This window comes from Plectropomus leopardus, chromosome 24 (genome assembly GCF_026936395.1).
Source record: "Plectropomus leopardus strain MGB_pleo_1.0 chromosome 24, ASM2693639v1, whole genome shotgun sequence".
Classification (NCBI taxonomy): Eukaryota; Metazoa; Chordata; class Actinopteri; order Perciformes; family Serranidae; genus Plectropomus; species Plectropomus leopardus.
Genome location: NC_142199.1, coordinates 4,172,801 through 4,200,741, shown reverse-complemented (window position 1 = coordinate 4,200,741; position 27,941 = coordinate 4,172,801). Strand labels below are relative to the sequence as shown.

General features: G+C 40.4%; 3 protein-coding genes and 13 non-coding genes across 16 annotated transcripts; 6 read left to right on the top strand and 10 right to left on the bottom strand.

The window, feature by feature from the left end:
• The first annotated feature begins 621 nt into the window (after positions 1-621).
• gart (phosphoribosylglycinamide formyltransferase) lies at positions 622-15,749 on the top strand. The gene is made up of 23 exons (XM_088074503.1): positions 622-728; positions 927-1,015; positions 3,043-3,192; positions 4,516-4,611; positions 4,760-4,934; positions 5,321-5,432; positions 5,835-5,903; positions 6,075-6,200; positions 6,746-6,833; positions 7,501-7,586; positions 7,667-7,835; positions 9,085-9,316; positions 9,840-9,934; positions 10,121-10,230; positions 10,707-10,905; positions 11,011-11,262; positions 11,608-11,760; positions 11,853-12,056; positions 12,517-12,675; positions 13,199-13,329; positions 14,105-14,246; positions 14,334-14,449; positions 14,540-15,749. Exons 3-23 carry the CDS (start codon positions 3,048-3,050, stop codon positions 14,735-14,737), a joined length of 3,057 nt encoding a protein of 1,018 aa, XP_087930629.1. The 5' UTR covers positions 622-728; positions 927-1,015; positions 3,043-3,047; the 3' UTR covers positions 14,738-15,749.
• Positions 15,750-16,295: 546 nt separating this feature from the next.
• On the bottom strand, positions 16,296-18,677 carry hemk2 (HemK methyltransferase 2, ETF1 glutamine and histone H4 lysine). The gene is made up of 6 exons (XM_042513109.2): positions 18,308-18,677; positions 17,413-17,499; positions 17,223-17,313; positions 17,058-17,141; positions 16,842-16,983; positions 16,296-16,772 (listed from the first exon to the last, which is right to left on the bottom strand). The coding sequence occupies exons 1-6, from the start codon at positions 18,442-18,444 to the stop codon at positions 16,666-16,668; spliced, it is 648 nt and encodes a 215-aa protein (XP_042369043.2). The 5' UTR covers positions 18,445-18,677; the 3' UTR covers positions 16,296-16,665.
• Positions 18,678-19,751: 1,074 nt separating this feature from the next.
• Positions 19,752-27,165, top strand: LOC121962805 (pejvakin-like). The gene is made up of 6 exons (XM_042513108.2): positions 19,752-19,962; positions 20,813-21,008; positions 21,450-21,591; positions 22,581-22,698; positions 26,539-26,682; positions 26,756-27,165. The coding sequence occupies exons 1-6, from the start codon at positions 19,752-19,754 to the stop codon at positions 27,055-27,057; spliced, it is 1,113 nt and encodes a 370-aa protein (XP_042369042.2). The 3' UTR covers positions 27,058-27,165.
• trnai-aau (transfer RNA isoleucine (anticodon AAU)) lies at positions 22,327-22,400 on the top strand. Its single transcript has one exon. It is a non-coding gene; the product is annotated as a tRNA-Ile (tRNA).
• trnar-ucg (transfer RNA arginine (anticodon UCG)) lies at positions 23,001-23,073 on the top strand. Its single transcript has one exon. It is a non-coding gene; the product is annotated as a tRNA-Arg (tRNA).
• Positions 23,565-23,638, top strand: trnai-aau (transfer RNA isoleucine (anticodon AAU)). Its single transcript has one exon. It is a non-coding gene; the product is annotated as a tRNA-Ile (tRNA).
• trnar-ucg (transfer RNA arginine (anticodon UCG)) lies at positions 23,736-23,808 on the top strand. Its single transcript has one exon. It is a non-coding gene; the product is annotated as a tRNA-Arg (tRNA).
• trnai-aau (transfer RNA isoleucine (anticodon AAU)) lies at positions 24,145-24,218 on the bottom strand. The gene has a single exon. It is a non-coding gene; the product is annotated as a tRNA-Ile (tRNA).
• Positions 24,433-24,505, bottom strand: trnar-ucg (transfer RNA arginine (anticodon UCG)). Its single transcript has one exon. It is a non-coding gene; the product is annotated as a tRNA-Arg (tRNA).
• On the bottom strand, positions 24,682-24,755 carry trnai-aau (transfer RNA isoleucine (anticodon AAU)). Its single transcript has one exon. It is a non-coding gene; the product is annotated as a tRNA-Ile (tRNA).
• Positions 25,024-25,097, bottom strand: trnai-aau (transfer RNA isoleucine (anticodon AAU)). Its single transcript has one exon. It is a non-coding gene; the product is annotated as a tRNA-Ile (tRNA).
• On the bottom strand, positions 25,475-25,547 carry trnar-ucg (transfer RNA arginine (anticodon UCG)). The gene has a single exon. It is a non-coding gene; the product is annotated as a tRNA-Arg (tRNA).
• Positions 25,634-25,707, bottom strand: trnai-aau (transfer RNA isoleucine (anticodon AAU)). The gene has a single exon. It is a non-coding gene; the product is annotated as a tRNA-Ile (tRNA).
• On the bottom strand, positions 25,892-25,964 carry trnar-ucg (transfer RNA arginine (anticodon UCG)). The gene has a single exon. It is a non-coding gene; the product is annotated as a tRNA-Arg (tRNA).
• Positions 26,063-26,136, bottom strand: trnai-aau (transfer RNA isoleucine (anticodon AAU)). The gene has a single exon. It is a non-coding gene; the product is annotated as a tRNA-Ile (tRNA).
• Positions 26,370-26,443, bottom strand: trnai-aau (transfer RNA isoleucine (anticodon AAU)). Its single transcript has one exon. It is a non-coding gene; the product is annotated as a tRNA-Ile (tRNA).
• Positions 27,166-27,941: the final 776 nt, after the last annotated feature.

Below are 27,941 nucleotides of genomic sequence, written 5' to 3'. Positions count from 1 at the left end.
TTAAAATCTTTCAGATTTTTAAAAAGATTTAACTCATTAAAATATATGTATGTTCCAGCTGTTGAACAAAGAAAAAAGAAACAACAAAATGTTCAAGGTCTGCTAAATAAATAATAATAAATAATTAGTCAATCAACAATCAACAGTTTCTGCAAAAGTTCATGTGCTTAAATATTCAACAACAGTAAAATACGTTTTGAAATCAAAATAATTTTATGTGTAGGCTATATTTTGTTAAAATAATCTAGAAAAAATATGCTTTTTTCCCTTTTACTACAAACTTAAAAAAAAATAGTTTATTGGATAGCCTGTATTATTTGCATGAAATATTTATGTTCAGGAGTTTTATGACAGTTAATGGGGAAAAAATATTTCATAATATGAAATAATATAAAAATAAAACAAGCAAAATAATAAATAGATAAAAACAAAACAACAAAAACAAATAAAGTACATTTGAAATATCTAAATCGAGAAATATAAAAATATAAAATATATGGTTTAAAGAATTAATACTTTTTGTACATTTTATTTAAATTTTGAGTGTTACATGTAGGCTATAATTACAAAACATAAAACAAAACAAATCACTGGTCACACGACATCCGCCATTGCTAATCAACTACATTTCCCATGATGCACTCTGCAGTTACACCCCGCGGAAGTTGAACAAATCAAAAAACTTGCCAAAAAAAAAGCAACAGTTCGGGCAGCAGATAAAACAGCAGGTAAGATATAGACAACAACGAAACACGAAACAACGATGAACTCAACTATTTTGCGCTTTTTAGCGCTTTAATCTAACTTTGCGTTTGTTGGCGTTTAGCGCCGTAACGCGCGTCATGCTGTTATGTTGGATCCACGTGGTGTGTGTAATGTATGTGTGTGTGCGTGTGTGTGTGTGATAACACACTCTGCATCCACAGTCAGTCCGCAGGCTGAGAGCAGAGGAGACGCTTCTGTCCTGAACTGGGCTCCGGCTAATTCCTGTTTCACACACAATCCTAACACGCAGGTGAGTGTTAAAACTGCTCATTTCACTGGCGGTTAATGTGCTAATGCTGCTGAAAGTGTTTTCATGAAAATGCAGAAAAATGCGTCTTTTATGTGCCTTTCTAGCTTGTAGAAGAACAGCTGGATTAAGTGATTTTTTTGATGTATTGGAAAGGATGTTTCAGACTGTAGACAGCACCATCCGTCCTGTTAAACTGCAGAAAAAGTACATTAACAGTATATTTATGCATGTGCAGCCATATTTATGATACTTTGAAATGGATGCATTAATTGAACGGACAACTTTTACACAAGTTAACTGCAGTAGAGCGATTTTAAGTGAAAACTGCATGTAGCACACTTTCCTAAAAGAGGCATTTGAGGATTCCTGCATCTGATTTGTCACCTGACATGTGAGTCACATGAGCGGAGTGATTTCAATCAAAGCCAGTGATTTGACTAATTGTGCAACATGTGCACCCAATGTGTGCAACACTCACCCCTTTGTACTGTATCTGCTCCCAGACAGATTACAGACAATGTATCTGCACATGCGGGTCGCTTTGCTATAGGAAACCATGCAATTGCACAATCCTCAGGTCTCTGCAGATTGGGATGGGTTGACCTCTGACCTTGGTGTGTTTGAGTTGTTGGGGGTTGAAATATGGAGGATTAAAATAACAACATATGTATGAATAAAGGAATACAGACATTTAAAAAAAGATAAATATGTAAATGCAGATGTGAGGACTTTCTGTGTCAACATACAGATGCATAAAATAACATAGTTGCACAGAGATAATTATTTATGTATATCCTGTTTAATTATCAATATTTATTTATTAATTATATGTATTTTGCAATTAAATTCTTTTAGTTAGGCATGTATTATAATATGTATATAGTACGTATTATATGTCTCTCTTTCCTGTATTTATTTATACTTTTGTTACATTAATTGTGTTAAGTGTTAATTTATATATTTATTTCTATATTTATTTTCTGTTTATTTATTAACCTTCATATTGTTTATCTTTTCTTTGTTTTTTCATTTTTTAAAAAAAAATTAATTCATTCATTTATATCCATACTTGTTATTTATTTACATATTTAGTCATACATTTGAAATTGATACTTAATTTGAAACGTAATTATATATATATATATATATATAATGGTTCTTTTCATATGTTTGCATGTATAATTTTGGACCCTTGTAATTTTAAAAATTTTGCTTTAATTACATTTTGGGCTCAAAATAAATGTAGGAATTTTTTTTTGGTTATTTTGGTTTTTAGTTTCAGAATTTCAGGAAAACAAACAAGCGCCAAATCAGTCATAGATAATTCAGGTTTTTTTGTTCAAATGATGAGATTTTATTGATCCAGATGTGTGTCATGAGGGACACTGGTGGAATGGATTAACCCTGTGCGACACTCTGAGATAAGGTCTTTGCATTGTAAAATCTGTGTAAAAACGGTTAATTATTACACCATCCAAAGTGTTAATTATAACACTTTGGATGGCGGCAAAAATCATCAGTAAATAAGGATTTGAGTGGATCTATATATTTCTAAAGTCAGCTATTTTTTACACAAACAATAAAATAAAAACTGACTGAACAGAACATTGGTTTGCCTCAATAACAAATGCATTCAGTAAATAAAACACCCAAAAAAGAGCAGTTTGCTGCATATCGACCTTATAACGGCTGTGTTTTTCCATGCAAATGAGTCGGAGTTGCTGGTGATTTGGCCTCGCCGGGTCCGTGCCATTAAATTGTTGACTTGTGTTTGTGTTCTGGCTGACTGGATCCGTGTAAGTGTGGCATTACAAGATAATGTAAGACCCGGGGCCTCCGAAAAGGTCAGCGCTTCCTCACAGCTCAGGGAACTCCTCTCGTTATAGGTCAATGTTTGCATGCAATTAAACGGGCGCTTTACGAACGGTTAAAGGCAAATCAGAAGCTCGGGCTGCACTGCAGGAAAGCTGTGAATGGTTTTGGTTTAATTTCATATACTGGGATCTTTTTGTTTTGTCGCAGCTCAGGTGCAATGGCAGAGAGGGTGCTGGTGGTCGGCAGCGGCGGACGGGAGCACGCGCTGGCCTGGAAGCTGGCCCAGTCGCCGCAGATTCAGCAAGTCCTGGTGGCCCCCGGTAACGCAGGGACGGCCAACTGTGGGAAGATCAGCAACTCTGGTAAATACAGAAAATCATGTAAAATCTGGGCTATCCAGAAACAGTGTATTCCACCTTGAAGTTCAAAATATTTCTGTTTATAAAATAATAATAATAAACTTTATTTGTATAGCACCAGCCTGCATGGATGACACCCACCTGATAATACGAGAAAAATAAGATTAAAATAAGAATAAAAACAGAATGCAAAACATCAGATGGAAAATAAAGATAACATAAATAAAGATAAAGCCAAAAATAGAGTGTATAAAATTAAGGAAAATAAAATGTAAATGCTGAATATGGTGCAAGAAAAAAAGACAAAATTGACTCATTATGGGCTGTAACTATCTACTTCATTGATAATTAAATGGCAGAGTTGGTAGTTTTAACCAGAACCCTATTTTTTCACATTTTTGTGACAAATGGGAACCACATTTCTTTAAATTGGTCCATTATTAAATGAGGAAACTGCTGCTGCAAAACAGGGTGCAGAGTAACGTAAAGGGGCAGGTGTGCACAGTCGAAGTACGTCCATTAAAAGTGGAGAAAAATAATTTTTATTTTACCAGTAACTGAATTTGCTGTTGTCAAACCCACCGGACTCATTTAAATAAATGTTAATATTTTAATATTTTTAATATAATATTGAATTTTTTTAATATGTCATTGTAAAGCATTGTATTTTATAGTTTATGTCTCCCTCTGCTGGTGGGCCACTATAAGCGCATGTATAATATAATAATTCATCTACAGAAGAGACTTGATAATCACTAAATTTAGGTGACTGTATCTTTTGTTATTCTTCAGATGATTTATGTATTTATGAGTTAAATATTAGCATATTGGATATCAGCAAAAATCCAACACGTGCATCCATACTTGTTTATAATTCCCAGAGCTCAAATTCACTCGTTCAGATTTCTCATTTTGTCTCACCAACAGAAAAAAACTTAAAAAAACTTTTTTTTTTCCATAATAATTTTCAGGTATTTTTCTTTTTTTTTTTTTTTTTTTTTAATTAATTAATTTCTTGTTAATTTTGGGGTTTTAAAATTCTGTTCATTATTTTAAAGTCTGGAATAATGCAACAAACTCCTTGCACGAGTTCTCCATATAGAGCGGATGGTTTGATCTTATATTTTAAATCGTACGTAAATACGTTTTCTGCTGAGTGTTTTAACAAAATAAGTGCTGAAGTAGAAGAGAAGCACGTTCACATAGAAACCTAACATGTTGATCAATGCACTGATTAAACTGATGGCTTACTTAGCTTCACAGGAAATATGAAATATGCTGCCAGGCAGCTGGAGAGTGGCTGACTCTTTAACTCTTTCCGTGCAGAGGTGTCCGTGAGTAACCACGCCATCTTGGCTCAGTTCTGTAAGGACCATCACGTGGGGCTGGTTGTGGTCGGACCTGAGGTGCCTCTGGCTGCAGGTAAGTGAGCTGAGCTCTTCAGTTTACTTTAGGTGTTCCTAGTTTCAGGTGAATTCATAGTTTATCTATAAAAAAAAAAAAAGGAGAGAAATGAGGTCCCGCTCCGAAACACGCAGAACTGAAGCTTCCACTTTATCGTCTCCTGCAGGAATTGTGGACGACCTGGCGGCTGCAGGAGTGCCCTGTTTTGGTCCGTCTGCTAAAGCAGCTCAGTTGGAGGCCAGCAAAAGCTTTTCCAAGGCCTTTATGGAGCGACACGGCATCCCCACAGCACGTTACGGCTCCTTCACCGACCCCCAGGAGGCCTGCAAATACATCCGCACGTCAGTACACTAACAAACACAACGTTTGAGTCTTCTGAAGGGCGTATTTTTGTACAAGTCCTCCAAATATCGCCAGCCATTAAACACACAGAATTTGCACCGCAATAGAAAATGGTATCTCTGCTGAAGTTTCTCAGATGGCTTCATGAGTTAATGATCTAAGATTTGATGACTGCCTTTTGACACAAGAGCACCCTCAGAATAATAACTTTCACAGAGAAAAAAATCCTTTATACTCAGCGAAAGTCGTCCGCACACCGAGAAAAAACCAAAAAACAAAACATTTCATGCTCCGTAGCAGCGATACAGCATCTGTTCCAGCTGTGTTTTCTGTGAGAAGATGCTGATTGTTACTGCTGTTTATGCGATTGTTTCGGGGTCTTCAGGGCCGACTTTCCGGCGCTGGTGGTGAAGGCGAGCGGGCTGGCAGCAGGGAAGGGAGTCATTGTGGCGAGGGACCAGGACGAGGCCTGCCAGGCTGTGATGGACATCATGAAGGTACGAGACGTCTCTCTGTGTGGTTAGAGAAGAAAATGCAATATTTCCATCAGATGTTACTGTAAAGAAATGTCCGTCACACATGGAGATCTGACAGCTGAGCACAGATCACCATGGCAACATCTTATGAAGAAAAGTTGATGATGAAAGCATTGATGAGGGACTGAAGCTGTTAACGTCTTACTTGTTAAAAACAGACTGACGGAAAGGTGCACACACTTAAACTGATACTGATTTTTTTTTTTAGGTGTCTTAAATTCATTTTGTTGCTCCACAGAAGTACATTTCTCAGTTTCATGTCGGACTCCTGCTCGTCTCTCCAAACTGGGGGCGTGCCTGAGCTGTCCTTTTCAGGGTTTCCGGCAGGTGCTTACGTCTGCTCATTAACGCTGTGCGTTGCAGGAGCGAGCCTTCGGGTCTGCAGGGGAGACTGTGGTGGTTGAGGAGCTCCTGGAGGGAGAGGAAGTGTCCGTGAGTTGAACCTCATTCAGTGAAATCTATAACTGCAACTCCTCAGCATGGTCGCAAAAGGACTGTTTTTCCCCTCAGATGAAAAAATGTGACGTTTTGTGGATGTTGTGCCCTGCAGGTATGAATGAGCGCTGAGCTGACAGGATTTTTATCTCTGGCTTCGTTTTTTAGTGTCTGTGCTTCACTGACGGCTCCTCGGTGGCTCCGATGCCTCCAGCGCAGGATCACAAACGGCTGGAAGACGGCGACTTGGGGCCGAACACCGGCGGCATGGGCGCCTACTGCCCCACCCCTCAGGTACGCGCTGCCTCTTCCTCTCTGCCTGTTTCTCCTCCAGCGTTTGTCTTCTGAGGCCGCCTTTAAACCCGGAGCGACATCACTTTTCTTGTGCCGCTTTCACGTATTTAATCTTTTGAACCCCGAGCAAAGTGGTGCGAATTCTTTCAAAAACATGAAGGAAAAAAAGGCAATGAGCAGCTTGATAAGACACGTTCCACAAATCGCAAGAAAATAGTTAATTTAGAAAAAAAAAATATTTATAATTATCATAATAACTTATTTAAAATGAGTTTACAGAATTATTATAATTTAAAAAAAAATAAACTTGATAATTGTTTGCTCTTTAACCAGATAATTCCCTTGTTTGATTGGTTTTACTTTTTTTATTTATTTAAATTTTTATTTAATAAATTATTATTTTATTGTACTTTTCTTGTATTTTTTTATTAATTTCCTGCAAAGGAAAGCCAGTGCTCGTTGCCTTCTTCCCGTGTTTTTGAAAGAAATCAAGCCACTTTGTTGATGCTTTAAAGGGTTAATGCAGCTTTGTGTGGCTGATGCAGGTGAGCCAGGAGCTGCTGCAGCAGATCAGAGAGACGGTGCTTCAGAAGACTGTGGACGGGATGAGGGAGGACGGAGCTCCGTATGTGGGCAAGTGCTGATTTTCTGTCCGTCAGGGTTCACACGGATCCTTAAAAAGTCTTAAAAGGCATTTAATTCATTAATTTAAAGATAAGGCCATAATTGCTATTAAATTGACTTAAATAAATCTCTTAAAAGTCTTAAAAATGCCCAGACACGGGAAGTAGGATTTTTTTTTGTGATGTTGTATTATGAAATTTCAAAATAATTGGTAATATATATTTTTTTGTTAAATAAGACCATTCCTGAACCCGTCATGATGTGAATCCACAAGGTGAAATCTCGCATGCAGTTTGAGAAACAAAATTGTCCAGAAAACTGGCCAGAAATGGTAATAAATAGATACCTTTATTATGAAATATTTCTGTTCATCGTCTTCCACGTGTTCTGCTCTTAGAAAGGAGGTTTTTCCAACATTTGACATGATAACTTTTTTCTGGGCTAAAAAAAAGTCATTTTTATGTTATAATAAACATCATTGTTCCTTAATTTTGTTTATTAGAAAATCGGTCTAAAACGTAGTTTCAGGTGGCATCAAAAAGTCTGGAAAAGTCTTGAATCTTCCTTCGCCCCTCAGCTGCAGGACGCCTGGTCTTCACTGTGTCTGGTTTTTTTCGCTGCATGGTGAGTTTCCAGGTCCGGATTAATGAAACGTACCCTGCGTCGTGTTTTCCAGGCGTGCTGTACGCAGGGCTGATGTTGACCAAACAGGGACCCAAAGTCCTCGAGTTCAACTGCCGCTTCGGAGACCCCGAGTGTCAGGTGTGTTTCCGCAACTGCGCTCATCCATCACTGCTTCTTCTCTGAAAATAAACATGGAATTCGTGCTGCTGCTCTCTCAGGTGCTGCTGCCTCTCCTGAAGAGCGACCTGTACGAGGTCATCTTGAACACGCTGAACGGTAAACTGGTCTCCAGCGCCCCCGTGTGGCACCAGGACAGCTCTGCAGTCACCGTGGTCATGGCCAGCGCTGGTTACCCCGGCTCCTACAAGAAAGGAGTGGAGATCACAGGTATGCACGACGCTGCAGCGCAGCAGCAGAGGCAACATTTACATAACTGAGCATAACGATGCGGCCAAAGATATTTGTCAAATAAACAGTTTTTCATCTATTTGCTTTCCGTAATGGCATATTTATTTTTGCTTTGCTTATTTTTTTAGTACAATTTCATTTATATTTTGCTTCATGCAGATGCACTGAACTCAGGTGAAATTGTTTTAAGTCATTTCAGTGCAAAGATTTGTTCATCAGCAGGAGTGCAGCACATGGTGAAAGGTTAAAGTAGCACTCTGGTTATTTAATTTTGGATACAAAGGTTTGGTTGAATTTATTTATTTTTATTTTAGATCAGTCTTAATTTGATGCAACAACATTAGCAGGAATGCAGCACAGAGAGCAGCGGCCTGTTGTGCAGCAAGAACACCCCAAATATTAGATATCTTAAATAATAATGTTGAGTCAAGTGTGTAAACTATATTAAAATCTATTTACCGGGGCGCCACTAGTTTAAGTAATTGCATTAGCCTTTTGCAAAAATTTGTCCATAAATCAATGATCGTTAATCCAAACTTCACTTAACTCGATGCATTTTCTTTAATGCTGTCCCAAAAAGCTTCCTGCAGCTGACCAATAGGAAGGGTTGCCAGAGAAGAGCGGGGCTGTAGAGGTTTAGAAATGAATGAGCGTCTGTCCTTTTGTCATAAACTCAGCTCTCAAGTTTTAACCCTTTGAAACTTGGATCAACATGCTGCGTTCAGATGCCTTTTACAGGTGTTCAAACCTTTTACACGTGAGCAAATTGGTTTGCTTTCAAAAACACGCGGAAAAAAATCATTAACTTGGCATGAAATGTCTTAGAAATTGCTTTAAATATTTGTGAAAGACGAGAAAATGACCTGAAAATGAGTTGTAAAAAATAGAGATAGAGGTCATTAGTAAATTATCAGATAACAAGGGAAAATATCAATAAAATGTAATAATTACATTACAAAAAAAGCATTTCTTATAATTTTTTATTTAATTTTTTCCCCAGTTTTTTCAGGTCATGTCCCGTTTGTGTTTATTTTAGGTGATTTTCTACTCATTCATTTCTTCTTCAGTTACTTGCGGCCATTTAAAATGTTTTTTGTGACAAATCAAGCCAATTCGCTCAGGCTTCGAAGAGTTAAAGATACATTCTAGCTCAGGAATCACCTTTTTCGGCTTTATTTATCTGGTATTTTGAAGCTCTGTGTAACACCAGACCTGCGTCCCCCCTCAGGTTTGTCCCAGGTTCAGGAGTCGGGGCTGCAGGTTTTCCACGCTGGCACGGCCCTGAAGGAAGGAGGCGTGGTCTCCAGCGGCGGGCGAGTCCTGACAGTCACTGCAGTCAGGCCGTCTCTGGAGGCGGCCCTGCAGGCAGCCAATCAGGGCGTGGCGGCCGTCGGCTTCCCGGGTGCCGTTTACCGCCGTGACATCGGCCACAGAGCCATCGCCCACCTGAAGCAACACAGGTGTGTGTGAACACAGTGCAGCCGACACACAGCATTCCCTGACTGTTTGGTTTATTTCTGCTCTGTACGTCATGAATAATAAACGTCTTTTGGATATACCCGTGTTTTAGTGTTTCCTTAACCCTCTGAAACCTGAGAAAAATGTCTTGATTTCTTCCCAAAACATTGGAAAGAAGGCGATGTGCAGTTAAAATGAGAAATGAGCCAAAAAATTGCAATAAATAAGGCAGAAAATTACCGTAACTTAGCAACAAAAAAGGAACCAAAAATCATGAAATGACCGGAAAAAATGTCAATAATAAAAAAAATTTTTTTAGCTAATTTTAAATATATAATAATAATAATTATAAATTCAGTTTGTCTTGATGTTTTCCTCTAATTCTTAATAATTTTTGAAACACAGTGCAATAAAACTGATGCGAGGTCAGTCCAGGTTTCAAAGGGTTTCAGCCCACAACCAGAAATCCTGATTGATTTGAGCGTTTTTAAGAGCGTGAGTGCTGTTTCACTGTGTCTCTGACAGAGGTCTGACCTATAAGGACAGCGGAGTGGACATCGCTGCTGGTAACAAGCTGGTGGACATGATCAAGCCTCTGGCCAAGGCGACGTCCCGCGCTGGTAACGTTATCCAAAAACTGAGCAAGAAAAACATCTAAATTAAAATGTAACACTTTTATCCTGATAGCTTGTTTCGTTATTTTAAGCAGCTGAGAGAAACGGTTTTCTCTTTTTAAACAAAACTGTATTTTAAGTCATTTTGACAAGAAACGGTGAATGAAACTGTCACTGGGATTTGTCCTCCAGGGTGTAATGCAGAGCTGGGAGGCTTCGCTGGGCTGTTTGACCTGAAGGCGGCCGGTTTTGTCGACCCGATCCTCGTCTCTGGGACAGACGGAGTGGGGACCAAACTCAAGGTGGGATTCATTTCTCCCCTTCTGGAGGAGAATCTAAACGATTTGTCAGCTGATGTCCCGCAGTCTTCATGTCCACTGTTTGCCACGAATCATGCTTTTAGTGCAACTTGTTAGTGTGCAAGTATACAGAAGTTGTTATTTCTAAGTCTGAAAATGAAAATCAAGTGAAACGACTTAAACTTTGACACACCAGATTCCACATCAGCTGAAAAATAACCGTTCAAAAGTGCATCAAAATTTGGCTCAGAAATAATGGAGCAGCAGGGGAGATATGTACGGAAGCCCTGAGGGGCTTTTTTTTCACTTTCCAAGTTGAAAAAAAAAATTGCAAGACAAAAGAATTTTTTTGCAGAGACGTTGTGGCTTCAGCTCCCAGTTTGGATTGATGTCACATTTCAAGTCAAACCCTAAAAAATCAGCATACTGAACATGAACTGATGTTATGCATTTTACATTGATTGAAAACACTCTGTCAGATCGCTCAGGCGTGCGGACAGCACGGCGGCCTGGGTCAGGACCTGGTGGCCATGTGTGTGAACGACGTTTTGGCTCAAGGCGCCGAGCCGCTCTTCTTCCTCGACTACTTCTCCTGCGGCAGCCTGGACGTGGACGTCGCCGCCTCGGTGGTCGGTGGCATCGCTAAGGCCTGCGAGATGGCCGGCTGCGCTCTGCTGGGTGAGAGAGGACACGTCCCGTCGAAGCATGACGACGTGGACGATTCGTTTTTTGTCTCTATCATGTGGAGGTAGAGCTGAGTGTTTGTGGACTTTTTGTGTCCAGGTGGTGAGACGGCAGAAATGCCGGGCGTCTACGCTCCTGGAGAGTACGACCTGGCCGGGTTCTGTGTCGGAGCAGTGGAGCGCGGGGCCCTCCTGCCCAGGCTCGGGGACATCGCCGAGGGGGACCTGCTGATCGGACTGGCGTCCTCTGGGGTCCACAGCAACGGCTTCAGCCTGGTCCGCAAAGTCCTGGAGAGGGCCAACCTCAGCTACAGCTGTCCGGCTCCTTTTGGCAGGTCGGGACAGACTGTCGGTAAGTCGCCTTCACATCCCGCCGGCGGCTCACAGATCTGTTTGTGCTCAGTTTTAGGACCACATTTCCAAACGATCAAAGTGATCCGTTTGCCTTGAAATCTGATGGCAAGTAAATAATTTTCAACATGAAAAATGAAAAATGTCTCGAGTTCCAACTGCAAACATGAAGATTTCTGTGCAGACTTGGTGGATTTTTTACTATTTTTTAAATTTTAAAAACCAAACAATCAGTGGAGAAAAATGGTCAGCGGATTCATCAATAATGAGAATAAATGTTAGTTGTGGCCCTAAAATATTTCAGCATAACCTGATGCCCGTCGTTTCACTGTAACGCTGATTCCAGGCGAGGTTTTGCTGACACCTACAAAGATCTACAGTCGTCTGCTGCTGCCGATCCTCCGCAGTGGCGCCGTCAAAGCCTACGCTCACATCACGGGGGGCGGGCTGCTGGAGAACATCCCTCGGGTGCTGCCCCCAGAGCTGGCGGTCGATTTGGGTGAGATGAAAACAGTGTAGTTTTCTGTATAAACATGATCTTTCTTTTCATGTTGATATTCTCGTTAATATTCACGTTTGGTGTTTGTACAGACGCCTCTCGCTGGAGCATCCCGCCGGTGTTCTCGTGGCTGCACGAGGCGGGCGGTCTGAGCGAGGAGGAGATGGCCCGCACCTTTAACTGTGGCCTGGGGGCGGTGCTGGTGGTCGCCCCCGTGGACGCCCAGAGGGTCCTCCGCCAGCTTCAAGCACACGAAGAAGCCTGGATCGTGGGTTCACTTGCCCACAAGCAGCCGGGTGAGACACTGAGACAGTGAGACAGAGCAGCGGGGACATTTGGGGACACTTTTGCAAAAAGACAGGAGGCCAGACACAGCAGCCCCATTTATGTTGCTACCATTTTAGGTCTCTCGGATTTTAGGACGTTTCTCAGATTCTCAAATATTTCTAGGATTTTAACACATTTCTTGGATTTTAGCTCATTTCACGGGTTTTAGGACATTTTTAGGATATTAGGACATTAAGGGCTTAGCGAGGACCTCTTTTGATTAAAAAAAAGCTGCATTTTGCACTTTATGTATATTTACAGCATTAAAACAATTCCCAGCGTGAATCACTTTATTTTATTGCAAATTAAAAAATGGTTGGGGGGCCAGATTTGGCCCGCAGGCCGTAAGTTTGGTATCACTGCAGTACCGAAAGGCAATAAACAGAGAATAAAATGACTATAATCGGTCTTTTGTATTTGTGTTTTCAGGGGCTGAACCTGTGGTGGTTCGCAACCTGAGACACAGCCTGCTGAACGCGGGACCCGCTGCCGTCGGAGAGCTGGGCGTCGAGCAGAACGGTGGTTGCCGAGGCGACAGCAGCACGCCACGCAAGAGGACAAAAGTGGGCGTTCTTATCTCTGGCACAGGTGCGTGTTGGGTTTTTTAGCCTTGCATTGCTCATAGATCTGCACATACAAACAACTGAATGACTGACTTTATTTTGAATCAAAAATCAACACGACATATTAAAAAATAAAATTAAGTGTCTGAAAAGGAGTAGGTACAAGTAAAACTTTTTTCTTTCGACTCGCGTGTTATTATACCATCAAATTCCCAAATTTACGAGTATACAACAAAACTGTCCCCTGTTTTAACACCCAATTAAATACATTTGACGCTGGACACTACATTTCCTTCCTGAGATATGAAAAATATAGAATTATGTTGCTTTTCTAACTGCACTCTGAAATAGCCCACAAAAGGTCCCAAAAGCACTAAAAAAATATGCAACTCAGCAGTATACCACTTGCTTACTTTTTACTTTTTATTTTAGAGGAAAACATTGTACTATTTGCCACTATAGCTTTAGATTTTACTCACAATCACACACTCTCATGTCCGTAAAGTAAATCGATAATTTCCTCTTAAAACTGTTAATGTTTGTCTCAGGTACCAACCTGCAGGCGCTGATCGAGCAGGCCAAACGTGCATCCAGCTGTGCAGAGATCGTGGTGGTCGTCTCCAACAGGCCCGGAGTTCAGGGCCTGAAGAGAGCGTCGCTGGCTGGCATCCAGACCCGGGTAAAACAATATCAATAATGATGAGTTTATTAGTGCAGCACATCTCAAAACGACGTGCAGAGTGATCACATGAAGCAATATGAGCTTTTTTTCCTGGTTTTAAATGTAAACGTTTTTGCTTTTTGGTTAACACATGTTGTAAGAGCGTGCAGTTGTTGAGATATATGACATCCTCTGCATCTTTAACCCTTTTAAACCTGCAGCGACGTTTCTTGTGCTGCTTTCAGATGCATTTCTCAAGTATTTCAACATTTGAAACCTGAACAAAATGGTGAGATTTCTTAAAAAAAGAAAAACATTGAAGAAAAGGCAATGAGCAACCTGGTGAGAAACGTTCCCACAGATATGGAAAAAAGAAATTAAAGGAAAAAGTATTTCATAATTATCATCATGACATTATTTAAATAATGTTACAGAATTATTAGAATTTTTAAAGCATTTTTTCCATGTCATTTTCAAAACTTTTTCCATTAATCGTTGCCTTTTTCCCGTTTTTTATTAAAGAAATCTGTCCAATTTGCAAATGATTCAAAGGCTTAAAGCTCAAAACGGGTCTAATTTTACACGTGTTGATAGTTCGTAAAAACCTGCGTGGATGAGACGGCTCGTATGATTTGACTGGAACCAAAAAATCCACACCGCAAGCTTTTTATTTATATAAGTAAATAAACGTTAAGAACCTAAAGGACTCGACTTAGGAATTGGAGAAAAATACTTAACTCTAAAAACCAAATCTGTTGAAACCATTGTGTTTGTGTGTTTGATCCCAACGTAGGTGGTGGACCACAAACTGTACGGGAGCCGAGCGGAGTTTGATGGCACCATTGATCGCGTGCTGGAGGAATTCGGGGTGGAGCTGGTGTGTCTGGCTGGATTCATGAGGATCCTCACGGGAACTTTTGTCAAGAAATGGAACGGTGTGACGTACATTTCTCACATTTGCACAATAATGACGACAAGTTGGGTCACATGAAGGTCTTTTACACTCTGTGTTTGTCTGACAGGAAAACTGCTGAACATCCATCCATCCCTGCTGCCCTCATTTAAGGGCGTGAACGCGCAGAAGCAGGCTCTGCAGGCGGGGGTGCGGGTCAGTGGCTGCACGGTCCACTTTGTAGCAGTAAGTATGACGTCAAACCAAGATGAAAATACCCGAAATGTCCTTTTTTTATTGATCTCGTCACACGTGTTGTTTCGTTCATGCGTTTAGGAAGAGGTGGATGCAGGAGCCATCATCGTGCAGGAGGCGGTGCCCGTGCTGGGCAGCGACACGGAGGAGAGTCTGTCCGACAGAATCAGGGAGGCCGAGCACCGAGCCTTCCCCGCCGCTCTGGAGCTGGTGGCCAGCGGCGCGGTCAGGCTCGGAGAGGACGGACGCATCGTGTGGAGGTCCAATTCACAAAATTAAACACACGTCAACTCAGATTTACATTCCAGACGGCCATTAAAGGAACATTTCAAACACAAAATGATCATTCGCACATCAGTTACTCACACTGTCACGTCGAATTTGTGAAGAATCTTTGTTTTTCTTGCGTGCCTCCGTGGTGAACGAGGAGTCCAAAAACGAAGGAATTTCTTGATGTATTAAAGTTATAGGGGTCCACTTTAAATTAAAGTTTTATGTTATAATATCACATACATATTAACCCTTTGAAACCTGAGCAAATTGGCTTGATTTCTTTAAAAAACATGGGAAGAAGGCAATGAGCAGTGAAAGAAGAAATTACCCAAATATTTGTGAGACGTTGGAAAAAAGTACAAGAAATTATCTTAAAACTGGTTATAAAGACATAAGAAGAAAATAGCAAAAAGAAAAAGTGCTTAGAAAAAAAAATATAATAATAATTTTGAATGTTTTTTCCTAGAATTTTTTCCCCGAGCTCTTTTAAAATAATTTTCTAAATCTACAAATTTCTGACCATTTCTTATCAAGTTGCTTATTGCTTTTTTTGTCTGAAAGCAGCACAGGAAAAGTGATGTTGCATCAGGGTTCAAAGGGTTAATTAACTATTTTCTCAGTTTGAATTCTTCATTCACTGCGCCGGGGTATGTGAAAACAACAAAATTTCTTCAAGAATTCAACTTAACGCAGTGTGCAGTTGATACACAAATGGTCTTTTGGGAAGTGAAATATTCCTTTAAATGTGATTCACTAACTCAACTAAAAAAGGCATCAGCTGAGGTCAGATGTGAACTTTTTACTGTTCTGATACCTTAAACTTTACTGTTTCAGATTGTCGTGCACGCTTGAGTTTGGTAAAGCTTGCAAACAGTTTTAGAACGAAAGGTAGCATTTCAACTTCTTATGTAAAGAAGCATGATACTTGAAACAACATTACATTCCAATCTTACTTTTTTGAGAAATTGCACTGGAATTAACCTCAAATTAAAACAAAAAAAGTCATGGTAGTGCGAAATGTAAGGCTCATGTTGTTGTTGTAAAGAGCTTTCACACCAGTTGTCTGATGAATCTTTTGCAGGTCTTGGAAAACCTGGAAATTCATGGAATTCCATCTTCTTCTTCTTCCATCTTTTTGTTTTTTTTGGAAAATAATCACAGAATCTAAAAAAACTCTTGAAAACTTTAGAGAAATCTTGGAATTTTGTCATGTGTTATCAAATTTTAAATTACAACCATTTAAATTTACCCTCCTTTAAGCGCAGTGTTGCCACGGTCATGGAAAACCTGGAAAAGCCATGGAATTTCACATAAACATTTATACAGGCCTGGGAAATTCATGGAATTGGTACAGTCGGGGTTCCCACGGTCATGGAAAACCCGTAAAAGTCACTGAATTATGTAACCTAATTTTAATTTAATTTAAAAAAATAGAAAATTTAGAAAAGTCATGGAATTTTGTTGTGTGTAACACAATCATTATAGTCAAGGTTCACACCAACACAGAGCGGTTTCATAAGCTAATTCCCCAGGCCTGGAAAAATCATAGAAACAGAAAAATTCGTTTTGGAAAAGTCATGGATTTTTATTGTGATGAAATGAACCGTTACAGTAATCTTTTGTGGTGAAGTCATTTCACATAACTTTATTTTCTCTGTTGCTGTAGATGTGACTTTTTTTTAACACACAAACATTTTTATTATTATTTTTTTCTGTCTCCAAACAAAATAATCATCAGGAAAACCAAACATGGACCTTTACTACTCCTTATCCGACAACAATATAATTAACATTTGTAGTAAACAGTTCTGTTCATGTTATATACATTGTAATATGCCCTGAAAAACTGATTACGGGGCCTTGAAAAGTCATGGAAAAGGAGGAGATTGTGTCCATGAAAATGTTTGGGAATCCAGGTTGCAGCTCCATGTCTGTTAGCTCCTACAGAAACGCAGGACGGACAGCCTTTCGTTTCCAGCTCTCGTCGACAAAAACGTCTCTCCCCTTAATCCGCATTTAGCCAGCAAACGGATGATCTCCTCTGGTGAGAAAAAAAACGTTATCCTGAATGTTTCCAGCACTGAAAATCATTTTTTGGAGACACACTAACCTGGGTCGTTCTCGGCGATGGTAACGAGGTAGAAAACCCCTTTACTGGAGAGCAGCTGTGGCACCGCGGGCAGAAATCTGTCGGTCACCTCTCGACCTCGCTTGCCGCCGGCCCAGGCCGCCTCTATACCTGTGCTGCCCACCTGGAAGAAAAACTCATCAATCAAATGTTCTCATCTGTGAGGTGAAGAAAAGCTGCTGCACAGAGCTGAACCACCTCCTCCGAAGGTGTGACCACGTAGGGAGGGTTGAAGACGAGGACATCCACTTTCCCACTGAGACGGGGCAGAAGACTCTCCACCTAAAAAAAAAGGGAATAAGACTTAAGAAGTTATATCACTGCACTTCCAACATGTCAATACTTGAGGTGTGAATGTCTCACCAGGGACGTGATGACGGGCTGCAGTGAAACACTGTTACAGGACGCCGTCTTTGCGGTGCATTGAGCTGCTGCAGGATTCACGTCGGTGCAACTGAAAATACATATTCAAGATTGTCCTTTCCTCCCGTGCATGTGCGACAAGTAAGCCTGTTTCATAGCTGGACGTGAGACAATGAGACAGTTGACTCACAGGTAAAGAGCTGAAGGTCCAACCACTGATGCCAGAAAAGCTGAGACCACTCCTGAGCCGCTGCCCACCTCCAGACACACAGACGGGCTGCAGAAAAATGCCCACAGTTTCAACATTTAGGGTAAGAAGAAGGAACATTGGATGTGATGCTTTATTAACGTCGGTATTTGTTTGTAACCACATTTACAGTTCCATTATCTTGCATTTCAAAACAGTTTTGAAGTCCATATTGGCAGGGTAAAGCAATTATTGTCTTAATTAGCAATCAAATGAAAAACTCTAAAAAAAAAGTTCTAAAATCCTAGAAACATCCTTAAGTCCTGGAAATGTCCTAAAATCCTTGAAATGTCTTTAAATCCAAGAAATTTATTAAAATCCCTCAAACGTCCTAAAATCTTGGAAGTGTCCTAAAATTACTGAATGTCCTAAAAATTGAGACATGTCCTCAAATCGAAGAAACGTCCTAAAATTCTAGAAATGTTGCAAAATCAAAGAAATGTCCTCAAATCCTAGAAACGTCTTTAAATCCAAGAAATTTATTAAAATCCTCCAAACGTCCTAAAATCTTGGAAGTGTCCTAAAATTACTGAATGTCCTAAAAACTGAGACACGTCCTCAAATCGAAGAAACGTCCTAAAATTCTATAAATGTTGCAAAACCAGAGAAATGTCCTAAAACCCTACAAACATGAATGTGTCTGCTTTAATTGGCCCCTGGCCCTCCGTTATTTTGCTAAAGTGGCCCCCAAGCAAAGCAAATTGAGCGCTCCTGCCCTCTCCTCTCATAAATAACGAACAGTCCCTAATGCAAACCTGTCAGTCGTTAATTGATCGGTGAAACGTCGATCACTGAACCGCTGTGATGCGTTCAGGACCACCAGGTGATGTTACCTGACCTCATCAGCTGCAGCCGGTCAGCGTCTTTCTCCAGAGCGTCTATCAGGAGAAAAGAGTCCTCCGCCGGCTCGTAGACATCTCGGAAGTCCCCTCGTCCAGCGTGGGAGTAAACTGGTGTGGGATAACTGGGAGACATGTCCTCTCCACGGCTAACAGCCTGCACGTGCTCCTATACCGTCACCATTCAGCTGGTGAGTGTCGTTGGGAAACTTTGACGCAGTGTTGTTGTCTAACGCTTGAGTCTGGTCACTAATTAACGCGACAAGTCTTCATTAAAGCGCTAAATTAAAGGTTTGTCGCGAGCCAGAGCGCGTTAGCGACATGGCTAAGCTAGCACGTTCATAGCACTTCCTTGTGTACAAAGTACGTCACGATGACGTCGACACACGAGAGCAAAGATGCTTGAAAAATGAAATTTTCTGAATCAAATATGTTTGGTTACATGTTGAAAGGCAGGGATTAAATTTAAATTAGATTTTGCTCAGTTTAGTGACAAATGTCAGCATGTTTTTTTTGTGATCCATTTTCTGTTGAGACTGCAGTCATTAAATGTCTGGAGAAACATCTTATGATATTACTGTGGTGAGCTATTTAAATTGTTCTTGTTTGATTTGTTTTTGCAAACAACTGAAAGTTTGTCAATTTTGCCAGTTAACCTGATTTGCAATGGATGTTGAATAATTTTGAGTGCAACTGTATATAATTATGATGACTAGAATTATAGTTTTCTGGAAAAAAATCCTAAATTTAATACTTTCTTGCACTTTGCAGGACATTTCTTTTCAAGTTGTTCGTTGTCTTTTTAACCATGGTTTTTGTAAGAAATCAAACCTGTTTACATATGATGGTTAAAAGGTTTAAATACTTGTAAAAAAAAAAGGCATTTAAACCTAAAAACATACAGGCTATTTCTGGATGTCGAGCAGACAGCAGCGGAGCCACAGGAGAGATCAGCCCGTCATCATGCATGCACAGAGAGGCCTGAAGAGGTGGACATTATCCAGACTAAAAAAAACTGCAATGAAAAAACATTAGATGTTGCACAAACCGCAGAGACATCCCTCAAAAGAGAGGCTTTTAGAGGAAGGATTGAGGCCAAAGCACATGTTTCATGTACAGCAGAGTCAAAGGAGAACATGTAGTTACTGTTAAGAGTTTTATTTCAAGCTTCAGTCAGCAGTTTGGGATAATGTGCTGCTAAAAAGTGGAATAAAAGCTCAGAAAATGTGTTTTTTGTCACGTGACAGGAAGCTGGAGGCCTACGGTGACCTATCAGGTCAACACACCTCGTCCCATATTCCCTTACACACCACCTGCATTATTTAACACTTCACCAGTTTGAAAGTACACTCCCGAAATAGCTCCCTCACTGAGAGCAGCACATGGACCCAGCAGTCTGAGAGGAATATTTTTTACCTGTTTGATACTCATGCATCAATCAACATGTTCGCCGCAGCCACGAAGAACTTTGTGAAGCAGGTCGGGGACACGGGGAGGCTGATCCCCGTCCCGAGTCTGAGCGAGGCCGACCGCTACCAGCCCCTCAGCCTGGTCACCAGGAAGAGGAAGAGGCATTTCTGGAAGAAGAACAAGTACGCCTCGACCCCCTTCTCACTCAAAGACATCCTGGTGGGCGAGAAAGAGATCACAGCAGGTACACTGAAGAAACAGACTTCATATTTATGAGTATTTGTGGTAAAGTGTCGAGTTTGAGTCTTTTAAAATCATTTTTTTCTTAAATTCTTCCCATTATGTGGCTTTGAGGTTGGAAAAAATAAATCCTCTAATTCCACATTAGTCAGTGGTCTATAATCTGTATTGCAATGTTTTAATCTTTTGCAACCAAAATAAAAACTATATTCTAGATGTAATATTCATCATGCATTTTAAAAATGTTTCCTCAAAAACTAAATCTGACATTTTTGGCATCTTTCTTACAATTTAAATCAAGTTATATAAGTTTAAGCGATGTTTAGCAGCTCCAAGCAGTTATTTTACACAATTATTATAATTTTTAAGAAGTTTAATATATAAAACAAAAGATTATTAAATAAAAAAATGTAATTTCCTTTTTGTTGTTGTTTATTCTTCCTTTTTTGTTTGTTTGGTTGTTTTTTGTGCTAATTTTCTTGTACTTTTTACTTATTTCTTGCCAATTTTTGCATCATTTCTTATTTCATTGCTCATTGCCTTTTTCCAATGTTTTTGACAAAATTCAAACAAAATTGCGCAGGTTTCAAAGGGTTAAGTAGCAATAGTACCAATTGCAGAAATATTACCCCTAATATTGTATTATTATCAATAAATTATTATTACTGATGCATTTATGTTTTAGCAGCAACATATTTCCTTAAGTTTAATGTATTATTTTGTAAAGCGGCCTAGCTGTCAAATTAATAGTAGTAATAGTAGTAGTGAGGTAAACAACAGAGAAGCTGAAAAGTAAAATATTTGCTATTTTCCTGAGCATAACTTGATCACAACCTCTTTGTTTTATGAAACAGGCGTGTCTTCTTATCAGCTCCTCAACTACGAGGACAAATCCGACGTCGCCCTCAACGGCCGATTAGGAAACCACCTCATCAACGACGTGGGCTTCAACATCAGCGGCTCGGACTCTGTGGCCGTCAAAGCCTCTTTCGGCATCGTGACCAAACACGAGCTGGAGGTGCCCACGTTACTGCGAGAGCTCAACTCCAGGTGACACGACAACATCGTCATCGCAGAATCACTCAGGACTGATTAGATGAAGGATCATCTCTAATCATTTATTCATAACCAAGTGGAATTATCTATGTTTTCATTAATTATTGATCTTTTGGACGGACAGACGCAGGTAGAAGTATCATAGCTGCCATCCTAATTTAATATTTCAGATATCATTGATCCTAACAAAGGCTATAAGTTGATACTTGACCTCTGACCTCTTTGTGACAGCAGAAATGTGAGAGCGTTTCCCTGTAAGGATGAATAAATGATTATGTTATTCTATACCGGCACACATATAGAACAGGGACGACATACAAGAGGACGATAAGACAGTCTTGTTTGACCTCAGTGAGTGTCAGATTTAAGGGTTAATTGTGTTGGAAACACTGGTTTAAGCGACAAGAATAGACGACCAAATTTCCATTTTTTCAGAAAAGTGGACCTGGATCACTGTTTGGTTCGTCAGTCGAAGGAGAGCGGGCGAACCGTTCTCTGCGTGGTCGTAGAGAGCATCCGCACCACACGTCAGTGCTCTCTGACCGTCCACGCCGGGATGAGAGGGACCACCATGAGGGTAAACACACAGAAACTCACTGTTAACCCCTTTAAACCTGAGCAAATAGGCTTGATTTCTTTCAAAATTTGGAAGGAAGGCAAAGAACAACTTAATAAGAATTACCCCAAAAATCTGCAAAAAGAAAAGTTAAATTTGCAAGAAAATGACCAGAAAATTAACAATAAAATAAATTTCAAAAAATAAAAAAAATAAAAAAAATGACCCCTTTAAAAACTTTCAAAAAATAAATTAAATATACAACAATATAATTCTGCACATTTTTCCCTTTAAAAATTTTAATAATTTTCTCTATTTCTCTATTTAGAAACTAAATTCCAGGTAATTTTCTTTTCTTTTGCTCATGTTTTCGAAAGAAATCAAACCAATCTGCTTTGGTTTTTAAGGTTTAAATGCTTATGAAACGCATCTGAACGCAGCACAAGAAAGCTGATGTCAGTCCAGGTTTCAAAGAGTTAAAGGGACCCCAAAAGCAAATATGTTTCGTCTTACCTGCAGTACTGTTTATCAGTCCAGATTGTTTTCATGTGAATTGCCGAGTGTTGGAGATATCGGCTGTAGAGATGTCTACGTTCTCTCCGAAATAATGGAACTTGATGGCGCTGAAGGTGCCAAGAAATCATGATCCAGTAACTCAAGGTGATCCGAAGACCTCGTTGTGAGCAATATCATGTAGGAACTATTTTCTCTCTACCATACTTTGCTCATAAAACAGAAGTGACTCTTTTAAATCCAGGCCGGTTAGCTCAGCTGGTTAGAGCGTGGTGCTAATAACGCCAAGGTCATGGGTTCAATCCCCATACTGGCCAATGTTTGGCATTACAGATTTGTATCAGGAGAACCAATAACAGGTTTTAAGACAACCAGTTGGGAAACTGCAGATAGTTTATAGATCTTAAATGTGAATGCAATCACATGTAAATGCATTACTGCCAAATGATTGGATTATCAGCATCTATTAATTAAAACACTCCTGTTGTGTGCTGCAGTTTCAGATTGACGACGGCAGGAATCCTAAAGGTCGTGACAAGGCCATCGTCATCCCGGCTCACACCACCATCGCCTTCAGCATCTGCGAGCTGTTTGTCCGACTGGATGGCCGACTTGGTAGGAACATGAACATGAACATGCTTGAATTTAAACAATTCCTCTGTTAAGCATATAAATGAAGCTCACAGAGCTGAAATTACAAACTGCACCTTTGAATTAAATCATTCTGCAATTTCGTCCACGACTAACACGATGTAGATGAAAGTCAGCAGTGCCCTTAAAGGATAAGTAGTGTGTTTTGGGGGGTTTTGGGAGTTGTGCTGTCATTATGTTTCATGTTCGCGGAGCTATGGCACCTGAATTTACGTTTACACAAGTTTATAATGGAAAAATGGAATCATAAACAGTCCATTTTGTGTGACCATGTGGCCTAATGGATAAGGCGTCTGACTTCGGATCAGAAGATTGAGGGTTCAAGTCCCTTCATGGTTGAAATTTGCAATCAGAGTTGACTAAATGTGGCATGTTGACTGCCATATTTGCCAAGTGTGAATATGTGGGCAATGATCCCACAAATTCTCACATGTGATGCAATGATAAAGTCTCTCAACAGAAGCAAAGACAGTGCTTTGTAACACCTGATGAAATATAGTTTTTGTTGTTTCTGATTCATTCTGGAACAAATTTTCCCAAAAAAACAAAGCACTACAAGACAGGCGGGTTAGCTCAGCTGTTTAGAGCGTGGTGCTAATAACGCTAAAGTCATGGGTTCAACCCCCATACTGGCTGGTGATATTGCTTCAACAAGCAATATCCTTTATAGACAAAAGAAGTCCTCTACAATATCAGCTGTTTCTCCTCCAGCATTGTTATATCTGACTCAACGGCAAAAACTAATCCACATTTATTTTCTCCTGTACCAGATTAAAGAACTATGGACCCTCACGTGACACAAAGATAGAAGATGAAAGTGTCACATTCAAGGCCAGTTAGCTCTGCTGGTTAGAGCGTGGTGCTAATAACACCAAGGTCATGGGTTCAATCCCCAGACTGGCCAATGACATTTAACAGATGTATGTATCTGGCTAGTTTTGTTTAGTCTCTACCGGGTTGATTTTAGAAAGATTTGTCTCCCCAAAAGAGTAGCATTGTATGACCACGTGGCCTAATGGATAAGGCGTCTGACTTCGGATCAGAAGATTGGGGGTTCGAGTCCCTTCGTGGTTGGAAGCGGCACTTATCTGAAGAGTTAGTGGGAAAAAGAAACATGTGCGCTATCAAACCAGTTAGACCATGTTCTGGTTACAACATGTGTTCTGCTGGAGTCTCAGGTTGACTTGATTCAATGTGACATGTAGGTTTTGACTTAATGAAGAAATAAAATGTGTGTGGCTCAATAAGAGGGAGGAGACCTTCCAGCAGGCAGGTCAGCTTCAAAAGTCAGTTATTACAGTCGGATGGAGCTTTCAACCATGATGGGACTTTCCATTAAACTGGGACGGACTAAACAAACTACATCAGGCAGTTAAGTCAACAGTGACCACCTCTCACTAGTTCACATTTTGGCCAGTATGGGGATTGAACCCATGACCTTGGCATTATTAGCACCACGCTCTGACCAGCTGAGCTAACTGGCCTGCTGAAATTTTGTTTTGTTTTTTTAATTCAACCATCATTCCCTAAATTCGGATGCAGCTTTCATTAGGCCACGTGGACTCATGAAGCCAGATTTGTTTTTGTACGAACAGAGTAAAAGTGGTTGTAAAAAAACAAAACTAAATGCTCCCTATGTCATGCTTTGCAGACCTGGTAGATATTCACCAACACCTGTACAAGGTCAGAGGAAGGTTTCAACCATGAAGGGACTTGAACCCTCAATCTTCTGATCCGAAGTCAGACGCCTTGTCCATTAGGCCACATGGTCTTGCAGTTAAGTTTTATTTTTCAAGCTGAAATTTGTTCCAGAATGAATAATTAAGAAATTTACATTTTTGCCATTGACTCAGTTATAAAAATGCTAGAAGGAAAACAGCTAATGTAGAGGACTTTGTTTTTCTATAAAAGAGCTGCAGACATATTCATTTGTTAAAGCAATGTCACTGGCCAGTATGGGGATCAAACCCATGACCTTGGCGTTATTAGCACCACGCTCTAACCAGCTGAGCTAACCAGCCTACTTTTTCATATTTTCTTTTACATTTTTTTTTTGGATTTAATATTTGTATATGACATAATCTCTGATGTGACTTTTTCTTCCTCTATATATCAGACCTTTGTGTCACGCCGGAGTGTCACGTTGTTTCAGGAGAAAAGAAATTTGGATAAGATTTTGCCATTTACTCAGGTATAACAACCCTGGAAGGGAAACAGCGGATATTGTAGAGGACTTCTTTTGTCATATCAACGAGCCGCAGTTGCATTTATTTGTTAAAACAATGTCACTGGCCAGTATGGGGGTTGAACCCATGACCTTGGCGTTATTAGCACCACGCTCTAACCAGCTGAGCTAACTGGCCTGCTGAGTGTTTAATTTTGTTTTGTTTTTTCCAAAACTTGTTCCAGAGTCTTCAGGACTTTTGCAAAATTTGTTCCAGCATTAATCAGGGAAAGGACATCCCAAATTATAGTTTATATGGTGTCTATTTTGGTGGCAGACATCCGTTTATTTTGACCATCATTCCCTAAATTAGGATGCAGCTTTCATTAGGCCACGTGGACTCATGAAGCCAGATTTGTTTTGATTAACAAATTTTGTTCCAGAGTTAAAGTGGTTGAAAAAAACCCAAAACTTTCTGCTTTTTTGTCATTGGGTCAATCAGACTACCTCACTATGTCATGCTGTGCAGACCTGGTAGGTACTCCCCAACACCTGTACAAGGTCAGAGGAAAGTTTCAACCATGAAGGGACTTGAACCCTCAATCTTTTGATCCGAAGTCAGACGCCTTGTCCATTAGGCCACATGGTCTTCCATGAAATGTCTCATTCAAGCTCAAATTTGTTCCAGAATAAAAAAAGTTTTTGCCATTGACTCAGTTATAAAAACAATGTCACTGGCCAGTATGGGGATCGAACCCATGACCTTGGCGTTATTAGCACCACGCTCTAACCAGCTGAGCTAACCGGCCACATGGGTTCATGAAGCCACATTTGTTTTTGTACGAGCAAATTTTGTTCCAGAGTAAAAGTGATCATAAAAAACCAAAAGTTAATGTTTTTTGGTCATTGTGTCAGGTCAGATCATCTCCCTATGTCATGCTGTGCAGACCTGGTAGGTACTCCCAACACCTGTACAAGGTCAGAGGAAGGTTTCAACCATGAAGGGACTCGAACCCTCAATCTTCTGATCCGAAGTCAGACGCCTTGTCCATTAGGCCACATGGTCTTGCATGAACTCATTCAAGCTCAAATTTGTTCCAGAATGAAAAATCAAGAAATTTGGATAAGTTTTTGCCATTGACTCAGTTATAAAAACAATGTTACTGGCCAGTATGGGGATCGAACCCATGACCTTGGCGTTATTAGCACCACGCTCTAACCAGCTGAGCTAACCGGCCTGTTTCTTAGGCTAATTTTTACAAAATCTTTTCCGTAATTAATCAGGGCCCAAACAAAAAATGGTGGAACCATCTTAGACGTTTAAACATTTCTTTTCTGATCTGATGTCAAACGTTTTGTCCATTAGGACACATGGTTTAACAGCAAAGACACCTTTGCAAATACATATGACAGATAACTAATTTGTCTAGCAAACAGTTCCACAAATACTCATCTATTCAATATGAGGCAGTGGCCAGTATGGGGATCGAACCCATGACCTTGGCGTTATTAGCACCACGCTCTAACCAGCTGAGTTAACCGGTCTGTTTGTTTGCAGTTTGTTTTACATTTCTTTTCCCCAGATTTAATCTTTGTATATGACATAATCTCTGATGTGACGTTTTCTTCCTCTGTGTCAGATCTTTGTGTTGCCCCGGAGTCTCAAGGTGGGTTTGAGCGGGAGCAGATCAGGGAGCAGCTCGGCGGTTTCATCGGCCACTTCTCGATGGGTCGTCTGCGCCGCTTCCTGTCTGGAATAATCTACGGGAACCCCTTCAGGGCAGGTACAGTCAAAACCTCTACACCACAAAAACACCATTACTTTCCCTTTACGTTTGTCTTTTTTTCTTTATCCAGATAACCAAACATTCGAGGAGCTCACCCACTCCGACACATACATGGACGACATGGTTACCGACTATTACGAGAAAGCCGCCAGCATGACGGACGTTTCCACCGCCTACCTGAGAGAGAGCTCCCACACACGGGTCAACCTGCTCAAGCACAACATCCCCAAAGGGCCGTGTGCGCTCTGCGGCATGGGCAACCAGCGGCGGGAGACCGTTTACGGCTGTCTGGAGTGCACGAGCGGCGGGCAGAAATATGTGCGGCTGCACGTGGTGCCGTGTTTCGACCTGTGGCACAAAACTCTCAGGTGAAAAAGAACGTTTTTTCTCTGGTGGTGCAAGAAGAGTGTAACTGTTTACCGAGCTGTTTTTGAGATGCTTGATTCTGTAATGTTTCAAATAAAAGGCATGAAAAATGGACTTGGACTGGACAAAATGTAAACACTCACCTGGCGGTATAAAATGTACTGTATTGTTTTCAGTGTACCTTTGGCAGCGACCCATTTCTACACGTGTGCTCTGTGTACTGTCGCTGCCAGATGCTGAATTATTGAGCGGGGGATTGGGTGCAAATGGACAGGAGGGATCGTGTGAAGGCCAGCGTCGGCCTGGGTTTGTTCTGTTCCAAGTGTGTCATTTATTTCGAGCGGGACTTTTTTTTTTCACTGTGTGTGTTTACAGTATGTCAAAACTAAAGGCTTTTTTCACTTTCACGTGCTTTGATGAAAATGAATTTTTATTTGTGAAGGAAAGATTCAAAATTAACACAGTTTCAATTTAGGTCAACAAGGTGTTTTTTGTATTTTTGTGCAAGGGCAGTACAAAATATAAGGAACTTATATCCAATACAAACATGGGGGTAGATGGGAAAAGCAATATAGACAAAACAAGACAAAACACACACACACACATTTGACATAGACAAACTGGTTGTTGGTCTTTCACTCAGACAGTCACACATGACACAACAGTCATTTTGGAGGGCTAATAAAGCCGAGACAAGAGAACAATGAAGACAGCCTGAGCTAATAACAGTAAAACATGCTGTATGAATTAAATTAAATTAAATTAAATTAAACAATAATTATTAACAAAAACAGCTGAGTTGACAGCTCACTCAGTTGGGCTTTAAAATAACCTAAGGGTTATTACAGTCATTACACTGCAGATGCTGCATAATTTGCACCTGATTTAAC